We start from the raw sequence: 13017 nt of genomic DNA, 5'->3' as shown, positions 1-13017 counted from the left end.
AACCTTCACTGACAGTAGTACCCCATTCCCAATTGATGTTCAGCTTGCGTATACACAAGCCAAGCTGCTGACCATACTTAAACCTCCATTTCCCAGTTGGACGCAAAAAACGATCAAATTCAAGGTGCATAGGTTCATTCACTCTTAAACCTCTAGTCGGACATCTTCCTTTACCAGTGCCACGACCTCTTCCTGTACACATCCCTTTCTTAGCATTTTTCACAGCTTGATGGGTCATATTTGCAGCAGTAGAAGGTGTTGCAATTGTCATAACGACATCAGACACAAAAGCCGCATCAGCCATCCTTTCATAATTATCAAACATTTGCTCTAATTAATCATTAGCAATGTCCTCTGGTTCACCCTTATCAACCTCTACTTCAACATCATACTCGGGATCACTCTCAGATTTATCAGACAATTCTTCGTCATCATCAGCTTCCATATCACCATCAAATTCAGCATTACAAGCCATGATCCTTAACCTACGAGTGTACAAAAATAATCAGAAACACCTCACAACATCATAGGTAAGAAACTGGAAATACAAAAGAAGTTATTTTTGAGGAATTGTATGTGGCTGAGATTAGCCTCCAATTCCATGTTACTGTCAGACATATGATGTGAAATTCATATTTTGTGCTTGAAACTAACTCATCAGGATTAGTGTTTGAATACAATTTTTTTTAAAAAAGCACTAAAACTGGCAGAGAGGTAGATAATCCAAATGCAGAGGTTTGCTAGACCAATTTGAAATACATAGTAGCTGAAGTACACAATAACTACAATACAGAAACAAGCAGAACTGTCAGCGACACTAAAATACACAAAATAGCATCTGAAGTACTTAATAACTACATTACAGAAACATTAAGAACTATCACTGACACTAAAATACACAAAATAGTAACTGAAGTAATAATGCTCTATGATCAACATAAACTGATCATTAAGGTTTTTCGACAGTAATGCCTTCTTGGTGATCTACGCGCATATAATTAGTGTCAACATCTAGTCCTTCTGGTACATGACAATCTGGAATTGAGAATGGTGGCGTGTCATCAAACTTATCATACTCTTCTTCATCATCTACATCACCTATCCCAAGAATGTATCTCTTCCCTTGAACAACAACATACCATTCATTGTCAACGATGTCCCTTACGTAGAACACTTGTTTAGCTTGTGATGCTAATATAAATGGCTCTGCAGTGTCACGGAAACGACTCTTGTTCACTAAAGTGTAATTGAATGGTCCATCCTTTTTCACACCACGTCGCCCTTTATCAGACCACTTGCATTGAAATAGTGGAACTTTGAATTCTGTGTAATCAAGCTCCCAAATTTCCTGGATTACTCCATAGTATGATAAGGTCGCATCAATTGGGGACTTATCCTTGGCACTTGAAAATTCTCTAGAAGAAGCAACAACCGTAACGCCACTATTTTGCACGGTCCTTGACTTTTTATCTTGGCGTTCAGTATAGAAACTATATCCATTGATGTCATACCCTTCATAAGAGCGTATAGTTTCTTGAGGACCATATGCTAACCATTTTATCGTTTCAGAGACGATGTTTCCTGTTTCAGACAACTCATGCATCACTTCATCACGAAACCAATCAACAAAAAGGCGATTATGTTCTAACATCAGGGCCCTTTCACCTTTGGAAGGATTTTTTGATCTCAACTCACTCATATGCTTGTCAAGGTAAGGATGAACCTCCGTAACATGATGTAATACAAAGAGGTGAGCTTGCATATACTTGTCTGGAGGGGCGAATATATCTTTACCGCCAACTGTACCCTTACCATCAAGCCTCCCTTCATGTCGAGATTTTGGGAGTCCAATAGGTTGTGCTCTGGACACAAACTCAGCAATGAAGTTACCAACCTCCTCTGCCACCGTCCCTTGAACAATACAAGCTTCTGGTCGAGCTGGATTCCTCACCTTATGTTGCATGGATCCCATATGTCTTTCAAATGGGTAAGCCCATCTCATAAAGACCGGACCACAAAGCTTAATCTCTCGAACTAGATGAATGACCAAATGAACCATTATGTCAAAGAAGGAAGGCGGGAAATACATTTCAAATTGACACAATGTTACGATGACCTCTGATTGCAAACTATCTAACTTTTTCGGATCAAGTACCTTATTGCATATAGTATTGAAAAATGAACAAAGTCTCGTGATGGCATCTCTAACATGCTTAGGCAATATCCCACGAATAGCAATCGGCAAGAACACTTGCATCATGACATGATAATCATGGGATTTCATGCCAACCAATTTCAAGTCGGTCTTAGAGATGAGTCTTTTAATGTTGGATGAATATCCACTAGGAACCTTTATGTCATAAAGGCATTCACAGAATTTCCTCTTCTCCTCTCGAGACAATGTATAACAAGCGGGAGGCAAATACGATGAGGTGCCCTTTCCTTTCCTTGCATTTTCCTTAATCACGGGCCATAACTCTGGTCGAATCTTCATTTCCATCATATCTTTGCGAACCTTTACCCCATCTTTTGTCTTGTTTGGAATGTTAAACAATGTACCGAGGATGGCATCACACACATTCTTTTCTATATGCATGACATCCAAACAATGTCTAACAGGTAAATGTTGCCAATATTCAAGCTTCCAAAACATTGACTCCTTCTTCCAAATGACCTCGGGATCGGTGGCTTTATTCGGTTTCCCAAACACCGTTTCAATGCCTCTAACTCGATCATAAACTTTTGTTCCCAATAATGGCCTACAAGTTATCCCCTCTTCTACCTTACCATTAAATGCAGCTTTTTTCTTTCTGTAAGGATGCATCCTATCAAGGAACTTTCGAGTAGCTCTATATACATACTTCCCAGAATTTGGCAAATAGGTAGATTCTGTATTGTCTTCACATATTGGACATGCCTTCTTTCCCTTGATCTTATACCCTGATAGATTACCATAAGCTGGAAAGTCATTGATTGTACAAAAGAGCATAGCTCGCAAGGTAAAAGATTCATTACAATGAGCATCAAAAACCGAGATTCCTTCGTCCCACATTTTTTTCAAATCATCGATGAGTGGAGCAAGGTAGACATCAATATCGTTTCCGGGCTGCTTGGGACCTGATATCAGCAACGACATCATCATATATTTCCGCTTCATACACAACCAAGGAGGAAGGTTATAAATAACCAAGAGAACTGGCCATGTGCTGTGTTGTGTGCTCAAACTACCAAATGGATTCATTCCATCCGTACATAGGGCAAGCCTAAGATTCCTTTCTTCTTTGCCAAATTCTAGAAATTGATTATCAATAAGAGCCCATTGTGGAGAATCTTCCGGGTGTCTTAGAAGTCCATCTTTCTTCCTACGATCAGCATGCCACCTTAAATTTTTTGCATCATTCTTTATTGAAAACAATCGCCGAAACCTTGGCATTATAGGCATATACCAAAGCACTTTAGCAGAAGGGCCTTTACTTCCCTCCCCGGATTGAACTCCATCGGGCAACTTGTAACGAGACTTATGGCACCGAGGACAATTATCCAAATGTGCAAATTCGTTTTGATACAATACACAATCATTCGGACAAGCATCTATTTTCTCATACTCCAAACCAAACGGGCACATCAACTTCTTGGCATAGTAGGTCGACTTAGGCAATTCATGACCCTTCGGAAGCATATCTTGCATCGCTTCCAGCAAGGATGTAAAGCTTGTGTCAGACCAACCATGCTTTTATTTCAAGTTGAATAAGGTTAGCACGGCGGATAACTTGCTATATGCTGTACATCCAGGGTATAATTGCTTCTCAGCTGCTTCAGACAATTTCTCAAATAAATGAGGTCGTTCATCAAATTCATGTTGTGCCCCCTTTATCATTTCTTCTATATTGTCTTCCTCAATGTCATACTCCTCATCAACATAAACCTCATCAAAGTCATTATCCTCATCTAGTTCAGACCCATTATCTCGTACCCCAACAATCTCATCATCATGAACATGTGGATGTTCAAGTTCTAGTTCCAGTTCGGCATTAGATTGCACATATCTCTCATGCATTGAATGTAATGTAGAATTTCCCCTGAACACTCCACTCTCACCGTGCCACAACCAATCATGATATTGTTGTCGAAATCCACGTCGAATAATATGGTCCCTAAGTGTGGTGATATTTTGCACCTTTTCAACATTTTGGCAATCGACGCAAGGACAATAAAATTCATCATCCTCTATGCTAGATTGATGATCTAAAGCACATTTGCAAAATTCCTCTACCCCACTCAAGAACTCGATCGAATTTCGTGGACCATACATCCAACTTCGATCCATTTCTACAGTCCAACCACTACAAACACAATATTTTTGTAGAAGTAATATGTTAAAACATGGGAACAAATTCATCATATTTCAAACATAACCACAAGTAAGTTTCAATGGACATATAAGCTTATGCAATTTTTACCAAACATAACATTTAATTTTTAGAAGCATATATATAATTAATACATAATACATAGCCACTTGCAATAACCATGTCATAGAAATAGTAGCTCACCAAGAATTATAATAAATATGCGCATGACCAATACAAACCTATAAAGAAAAATATGAAAGGAAAGATAATGTACCAGAGTCACAATTAAAGGTAGTTGGTGCCAAGCTAACAAGGACAAAAGTGATCAGATGATTGGCCTTCACTTCTCATTTGTTGAACAAACTTCCTAGTGAAAAAATGCATTAGCATAAAAATGTAACCAATTACACTAAATCATCATTTAAAATAAATATTCTGCCTAATATTCTGACCTTGAAGGCAATGACTTTACTCTTTTCCCTCTTTCATTATTCATACATTATTATAATACATACACCAGATACATCCTAATTATAATCAAACTCAATTCATGAAATCAATGGAACAATAAAATGGATTCCTTATATTCTCAATCACCAATGCAACAGTTCACTAAACAAATCTAAAATCACACGCAAACCCAGTTCATTGAATCAACAGATTTAAATGGGTATCAAAATTCTAACAAAAAATTACCAAATTCACATAAGCAGCAAATCGACAAAAATTAAAACCATGAACAAGCTAATATTAAAAACTTTTTAGCCAAAAAAATTAAAAAAAAAATCATAACTTAGTAATGCTAAAAAAATACTCCGTATAATGTATCATACTATCAGTCTAATATACTATCAATCTATCATACTTATAAATGCTCAAGTCATATAAATTACGAAAGTATCATACGCATAAATGCTCAAAAATATAGTGTGAGAAGATATGAAAGCCAAAAATAGTTAGCTAATTAGTATCGAACGGAGACAACGCTATTAAATTCTAGGAAGTACAAACAACTCTTACCAATGAACCACTTAATCCATTTATTCATTAAAACAGGGAATTAATTTTTATACCTTAATTAATTAGGCCTTTTCTTTTTGTAGGATCACTCAAAACTGACAAATCAAAGCAGATGAACAAAAGAAAGCGTGAGAATTGAGAATCTAGCAGAAAGCCAACATACTCAAATTACATTTAGAAAGCAGGATGGAAAATTAATCGAGAAAAATTTCCTGGAATTCGTGAGATGCCAGTGAAAAATACTCAATCATGACCACGAGTTCAAGAACTTTAGAAAGAAGTAGCAGGACGCATTGTTTCAAAAAAGCACAACCACAGAATGACCAAAATACAGCAAACAAGAGCAGTCACTGGTTTTGAAAGGAGTAGTGAATGATCACAATCTGAAAAATACTCAATCTGCATTGATTGGAGGAAATTTTTCCTCTTCGCACGAAAATAACAAAAAATAATAGTCAATGATATCAATAAAATGAAGTTACTACTTCTTTCAAACCAAAAAAAAAAAAAAATGAAGTTACCAGTGACAATAAAATCACATAATAATAACAGAATGCAGCTTTTCCCAGCCAAACTTAATTGCAAATGAATTATCTTCAAAGAACATAAAAAAGTTGCACTATAAGAGAATCAAATAATTAATGAATAAGGGATACACCTCCCCATAAAAAGTATGATTGGGATAGTGTCACGGTCAAGTGCATAAATAGCTTGGTGGGTTCAAATGTTCAATTCCAAGTACCTTGTTACTTTGCTAGTTTAAAGTAATTAGCATAAAGAATACCTCTGTAAGCTTCGTTAATATCTTGAAATTTGGCAGTAACAGCACTATCGTCCTTGTGCTTGTCCGGGTGCCATTTCAAAGCGAGCTTTCCAATTAGGCCTTTTCAGTTTAACGAAAAACTGGGCTTTTGATTTGGGGCCAGATACGGTTGCCCTGCCCCAGATACAGCCGTGGTCAGTGGCGGAGAAGACAATCCGGTTCCCGTTGCTGTAGCCGTCGAACCTAGTATAAGCTTCAATGAGCAAATTTACCACAAATCTGAACAACCCAGAAGCAGCAAGTTGATAAAATTAAAATTTGGAACAAGGTAGAAAGCCAATTCACGAAAAAATAAACCCAAAATTAGACTTTTTTTTTGCTTCAATGAGCCGTTTTTTCTAGCTTCAATAAACCCAACGATTGTGAAATTGACAGTCGATGAATATTACGAGTAACTCAAATTGATACTCGTTGATTTACAAAAAAAAAAAAAAAATAAATAAAAAGTATTTACCTGTTTAGGGTTTCGTCCTGCACTTCGATGGTGAGGTTGCGGCGGCCGTTTGTAGAAACTGAGACGGAGGAACGGTCGGCGATGGTTGTGGAAAGTGAGGTGGTGGAGAGTGTGGTGGTGGAGTTTGAAGCAAGAACGCTTTTTTTTCACAGAAGAAGCTAAGCAAAATGTTGAAAGAGGGAGGGAGAAGTGAAATGAATTAGGGGGTTAGGGCGGGTAAGGATGAGAGGGTTTAGTGTAAGGGGGAAAATATCGATTTGCTGCGTATTCTATAAAAAAACCCCTGCAAATTAATAGTTTTGTAGTATGTACATTTAAAACCCATTTTAATTTGCAGCGTTTTAACAAAAATGCAGCAAATTAATAGCAGCAAATAAATATTTTTCTAGTAGTGTAAGCTCCGCAAAGAGTTGGCCGCTAATCAGCAAAAGGGGGGAAGAGGTACTTCCAAGAAAACACAAAACAAGACCAATGCAACTGATGCTGGTAATACCCCATTCCGTCATCCGCATGGAAGGTCACCCCGAGTCCCAGGGACCAACCTCTCTAGCCTATTGGCGAAAACACAGTCGGCTGGGGGGAGGGGCAGACAGCCAAAAAGAGTTGAGATTGAGCCGTCACAGCGTTTCAAAGACGCAAGGGATTACATTCGGCACAGGCAAAGGGAGAGGGCCGCATATTCTGACACGGCCTCTACCCCAACCATGCCGGATGAAGCCTCCAACCAATCTTTCTCTCAATACACCAACACGGCCGTCTCCAGCAGAAGTCAAGCCGCTCATACCATTACTCCCAGACCAATTCAGCCATCACAATATCAGCCCCCTCAAGTACTCAATGGGTTGATACAGCCAACTCCCCAAGTCTTTGGGCAATATGGGCCGTATGGCCAGGTGTTCGGCCAGACTCCCTACCTGGCTGGAACGTCCGCGCAGCCTCAGCCCATTGATTGGCAGATGTGTTTGTTGAATTTGGGAGATAAGCCGCCTCCGTTTTCGCAAGACATACTAACGTCCCCTCAACCAGCAAAAGTGAAAAGTGTATTAGTTGGTGCCTATGATGGTGCGGGCAACCTAGAGGAACATATTACCTCGTACAGGAATTTGATGTACTTGCAAAGTGTAGATGATGCTACATGGTGCAGATGCTTCCCGACCACTCTTAAGGGGGTGGCCCAGGATTGGTTTAACAGCCTTCCGGCCGGATGCATAAATTGTTTTACTACCCTCAGTTTGTTGTTTGTGGGAAATTTCTCATACAACATCCCACCAAGAAAGACAAGTCTCAACTTGGCAACAATTGTCCAAGGAAAGAATAAAGGACTACGTTCGTACGTCCAAAGGTTTAACCAAGAAAAAGCCCAAATTCATAATCTTTCGGATGAGATGGCTTACTCAGAATTTCTCCGGGGATTAAGGCATAATGGTTTTAAGCTTGATTTGGTAAGGAAAAAGATTCGGTCATACGCAGGTGTATTGCGGGAAGCCGAAGCCTATATTGAGGCCGCGGACTTTTGTTCGCTCACCAATCAGAACAACCGGCCAAGGGGGCTGAAAAGAAGCAATCTTCTCAGCAAGACTCGGCCGGCCGAAAGAGAGAAGGAAACAAAAGAAAAGAAATGTGGGTGGCTGATGACAAGCAACCCAAGTCAAAGAAAAGCAAGACGTACGAGCCTCAGTATGAGTTCAACAAGGATGGCTACTCCATTTTGATGGAGATAAAAGACAAGTTTGAGTTTGAGAAGCCTCAACCTTTGAGAGGCTCGGCCCAGTACAGAAACAAGAACAAGTATTGTCATTACCACAAGGATGTAGGTCATGACACGAACGATTGTATCAATCTGAAGAGGCTGTTGGATATGTTGGCCGACAAGGGTCTGCTGAAATCCTATGTGACAAAGTCCAAATTCACCTTCAAACGGACAGACAACACGTCCGAGAAAAAGCAACAAAGCGATAAGAAAAATGACAAGGAAGATGATGGGAATAGCACTGATTCAGGTTTTGTGGCCGTGATATCAGGAGGCTTTGCTTCAGGCGGCCCTACCATGAAAGGAATCAAGCGGGATGCTCGAAATTTGTCAAATGTGATGCAAACGGACGCCGTTAAGGCCGAGCCATTTCCTGAAGTGATCATAAGTGAGGCTGACCGTGGAGAGGTCAGGGCTTTGCACAATGATCCCATGGTCTTTGTCATGAAGATAGCAAATTTGAAGGTGGGACGAATATTGATTGATACGGGCAGTTCGGCCGATATCATCAGCCTGTCTGCCCTAAGGAATTTAAGCTTCCCAGAAGATGCTCTCCAGGATATCACTCACCCCTTGGTAGGATTTGGGGGGAATGTCATTCATCCAGTCGGACGGATTGATCTTCGAATCTGTTTCGGGCAGAAGGGAGAGGGGAGAGACATGGTCGTCCGCTTCCTTGTTGTTAAAGAGTTGACCGGCTACAACGTCATCCTTGGCCGCCCCACTCTGAATGCAGCCAAGGCTGTTATAGTACCTCACTTAATGTTGTTGAAGTTTGAAAGGTCGGACGGAAAAATTGGAACAATTCAAGGAAGTCAGAGAATGGCTAAGGAATGTAATCAGCTGGCCGTGAAGCCAACAGCGCGCGGCCCAAAACTGTCCGAGCCAAAGGAAGAAGGAACCTCACTCCCAGCATACCAGGTCGGCAGAAGCGTAAGGCGGCCAGGGTAGAAGAAGCCTAGCAATTAATGACTGACGGCCGGCCAGATGAGTTAAGGCCCCAGCCGGCCGGCAGCCACCAGGATATAGTGCTTGACTCCAACCACCCAGAACGGACAGTTAGTGTTGGCACTATAGCTTTGGGATTGCTTGGGGATGAGTTAGTTCAGCTTTTAAGAGAATTCAAAGATGTGTTTGCATTTGAAGTTGGTGAAATGCCAGGGATAAGTCCTGACCTGGCCGTGCACAAGTTGGCCGTGAATCCTTTGATAAAACCTGTCCGCCAGAAGAAGAGGAATCACGGAGAAGAGAGGAATAAGGCGGCCGCAACAGAGGTGAAAAAGCTGCTGGACGCCGGTTTCATTCGGCAATGCTTCTACCCTGATTGGGTGGCCAATGTAGTTCTTGTGAAAAAGCCGAATGGGACTTGGAGAATGTGCGTGGACTACACGGACTTGAACAAGGCGTGTCGTAAGGATAGCTTCCCTTTGCCTAGATTGACCGTTTGGTTGACTCTACGGCCGGACACGCCCTAATGAGTTTTATGGACGCATACTCCGGATTCCACCAAATTCCTTTGTGGGAAGAAGATCAAGAAAAGACAGTGTTTGTGACCGAGCAGGGGTTGTACTGTTACAAAGTCATGCCATTCGGCCTCAAGAACGCCCCTGCTACCTTTCAGAGGTTTGTTAACACAGTCTTTAGAGACCTGATCGGCATGAACGTGGAGGCGTACATTGATGACATGATTGTCAAGTCAAAAGAGTCGGCCGACCATCTCAAGGATCTACGAGAAACGTTCGCCGAACTCAGGCGGCATAAGATGATGTTGAATCCAAAGAAGTGTGTATTTGGTGTTGAGTCCGGCAAATTTCTCGGATTTTTGGTTGATCAATGTGGAATTGAGGCCAACCCTGAAAAAATTCAAGCCGTCCTTGACATGAAGTCCCCAAGAACAATTAAGGAGGTGCAAAGACTGACCGGCTGTTTAGCAGCCCTTGGAAGATTTTTGTCAAGGTCAGGGGATAAGTGCCGTTACTTTTTTCAAACCATTAAGAAGAAAGCCATGTTCGAGTGGATAGAGGAGGCCAAGGAAGCATTCGTACAGTTGAAAAGTCACTTGCATACATTGCCTCGCCTCGTCAGTCCGCTCAAGAATGAGAAGCTATATATCTATCTTGCCATCTCTGAACAATCTCTAAGTGCCGTCCTTCTTGCTGAGAGGGACGGCCATCAGCCATGTACTTCACAATGCTGAGCTTAAGTACCCCCCAATTGAAAAATTTGGCCTGGCCTTTTACATGGCATCAAAGAAGCTGCAGCCGTACTTTTTGGCACATTCAATTGTGGTCTATACAGACCAACCCTTGAAGAAGCTGTTCTCAACGTTAGAAGCAAGTGGTCGCATGCTCAAGTGGGCCTTGGAACTCAGGGGCTTTGACCTTGTGTTTGAGCCAAGGAAGACAATCAAGGGGCAAGCTTTTGCGGACTTTTTGGCTGAAATGACACGGCCTGATCTTCAGCCGGCCGGAGACCAAGTCTGGAAGGTGTTTGTGGATGGTAGTGCAACATCGACCGGGTGTGGTGCTGGTGTTATATGTGAATCTCCTGAAGGAGACAAGTATGAGTACGCATTGAGATTTCAGTTCCAAGCGTCAAACAATGAAGCTGAGTACGAAGCATTGTTGGCCGGCCTAAGGATGTGTAAAGCGGTCAGGGCAACCAAAGTTGAAGTATGCTCGGACTCCCGGCTAATAGTTCACCAAGTCAATGGTGGCTTCAAAGCCAGGGAGCCGGCCATGATGAAGTACATGCAGCTAGTAAAGGATGAGGCCGAGGGCCTAGAACATTTCTCTCTCAAACAAGTTCCTCGTTCAGAAAATCATCAAGCGGACGCGCTCTCCAAATTGGCTTCCTCGGCATCATGTGATACTCCAAGATCAGTGTTTTGGGAAGTAAAGGAGAAAAGGAGTATTGATGCTGAGCCCGTTCAGATGATAGATAGAAGTTCAACTTGGATGGACGGAATTATTTCCTACCTAAGGGATGGGATACTTCTGGACGATCCAAAAGAGAGTTGGCTAATGAAGAGGAGGGCGGCCTGGTTCGAGATGAAGGATGGGGAGCTATTCAAAAAAGCCTTTGTGAAGCCTTACCTTAAGTGTATAACCCCTGAAAGAGGGCATGATGTGTTGGACGACCTTCATCAGGGACATTGTGGCTCACATATTGGAGGACGAGCCTTAGCTGAAAAAGCGACACATTTGGGTTATTACTGGCCGAGCTTGAATGCAGACGCCATGCAAATGGTGAAAAAATGTGACAAGTGCCAGAGGTTTTCAACCCTTATTCATCGTCCAGCAAATAGTCTATCAGCCATCAGTAGTTCGCTTCCTTTTGCTAAATGGGGCATGGACATTTTGGGGTCGTATACTCCTGCATCCGGCTAGAGACGATATGTACTAGTGGCAGTAGACTACTTTACTAAATGGGTTGAAGCTGAGGCCGTCCGGGGCATAAAATGGACGGATGTGTCAGCCTTCATTTGGAAGAGCATAATCACTCGGTATGGGGTACCTCAGTCAATGGTGTTCGACAATGGACCTCAGTTTGAGACGCGCCAACTCAAGGAATGGTTGGGGGACCAGGGCATAACTCATTGTTTTGCCTCAGTCGGCCGACCACAAGCCAATGGCCAAGTTGAGGCCTATAACAAGCTGATTTCAAATGGGATCAAGCGCTAGCTTGAAAAGGCGGGCGGCCTATGGGCAGATGAGTTGGTTAATGTGCTATGGTCCATACGGACAACAGCTAAGAGTTCTACAGGGGAGACTCCATTCTTTTTGGTCTATGGAGCTGAGGCTGTACTCCCAATTGAAATGTACGAGCCCATTTTGCGGGTAATGCTCTATGATGAATCGGCCAATTGGGAGGCCATGAAGACCGCTCTAGACTTTCTTCCACAAGCTAGGGGCAATGCGGCACTTAGACATGAAATTTATCGCTTAAGGATGACAAGGGCATATAACCGCGGAGTGTCTAAGCGGCCGCTCAAAATGGGGGATCTAGTGCTGAGAAAAATGGAAGCAGTTGGTCGTGCCAATGAGGACGGCAAGTTGACCCCTAACTGGGAGGGGCCGTGCCGAATCAGGGAAGAAGTCCGAGACGGCACATATCACCTTGAGGCAATTGATGGCCGTCAGATCCCAGGGACATGGAACACTGACAATCTGAAGAAATATCATGTCTAAATTTTTATTTCTCTAAGTACTTAGCCAAAAAGCTGTGTATACAGCTAGGTCTACTGACCGAGCCTTGCAATTAAAGCCATACGGCCACAACAATGTACTTTTGACAAAATTAATGAAAAGTCAGGCATTGTTGAACTATTTGTTGTTTTACTTATATTTATTTGCATATTATGATTTGCGATTAAAGGCCGAATGAAATGATTTACTAAGTTGCTTCCGATATAGCAACACGGCTTATCGGTCTTACTGAGTGGCCGAAGTAAAAAGGGAGCAAGATTGCTCCCAATATAGCAATTCGGCCAAAAAAAAAAAAAAAAAAAAAAAAAAACTGATTCAATTCAGAGAACAATGCGTCCGCACCAATTTAAGGCGGACGGTTGAGGCAAGGTATTCTAAACTTGTTTAAAAAAGCAAGTGTCCTTTACAAA

The 13017-nt window shown here is 41.9% G+C and overlaps 1 protein-coding gene across 1 annotated transcript; it reads right to left on the bottom strand.

Moving 5' to 3' along the window:
- Positions 1 to 334: 334 nt before the first annotated feature.
- Positions 335 to 3688, bottom strand: LOC145575555 (uncharacterized). Its single transcript, XM_081633410.1, has 3 exons — positions 973 to 3688; positions 776 to 854; positions 335 to 485 (listed from the first exon to the last, which is right to left on the bottom strand). Exons 1-3 carry the CDS (start codon positions 3686 to 3688, stop codon positions 335 to 337), a joined length of 2946 nt encoding a protein of 981 aa, XP_081489536.1.
- Positions 3689 to 13017: the final 9329 nt, after the last annotated feature.

Source organism: Chenopodium album, chromosome 13, assembly GCF_948465745.1.
Source record: "Chenopodium album chromosome 13, dcCheAlbu1.1, whole genome shotgun sequence".
Taxonomy (NCBI): domain Eukaryota; kingdom Viridiplantae; phylum Streptophyta; class Magnoliopsida; order Caryophyllales; family Amaranthaceae; genus Chenopodium; species Chenopodium album.
Note: the sequence above shows the minus strand (reverse complement) of the source record. Positions and strands in the feature narration are given on the sequence as shown.

Coding starts and splice junctions, on each gene's coding strand:
- LOC145575555 (XM_081633410.1), bottom strand. CDS start 3,688: ATGCAAGATATGCTTCCGAAGGGTCATGAATTGCCTAAGTCGACCTAC. Junction 855..972: donor GCGCGTAGATCACCAAGAAG/GCATTACTGTCG, acceptor TCTGTAATGTAG/TTATTAAGTACTTCAGATGC. Junction 486..775: donor TTCTGTATTGTAGTTATTGT/GTACTTCAGCTA, acceptor GTACACTCGTAG/GTTAAGGATCATGGCTTGTA.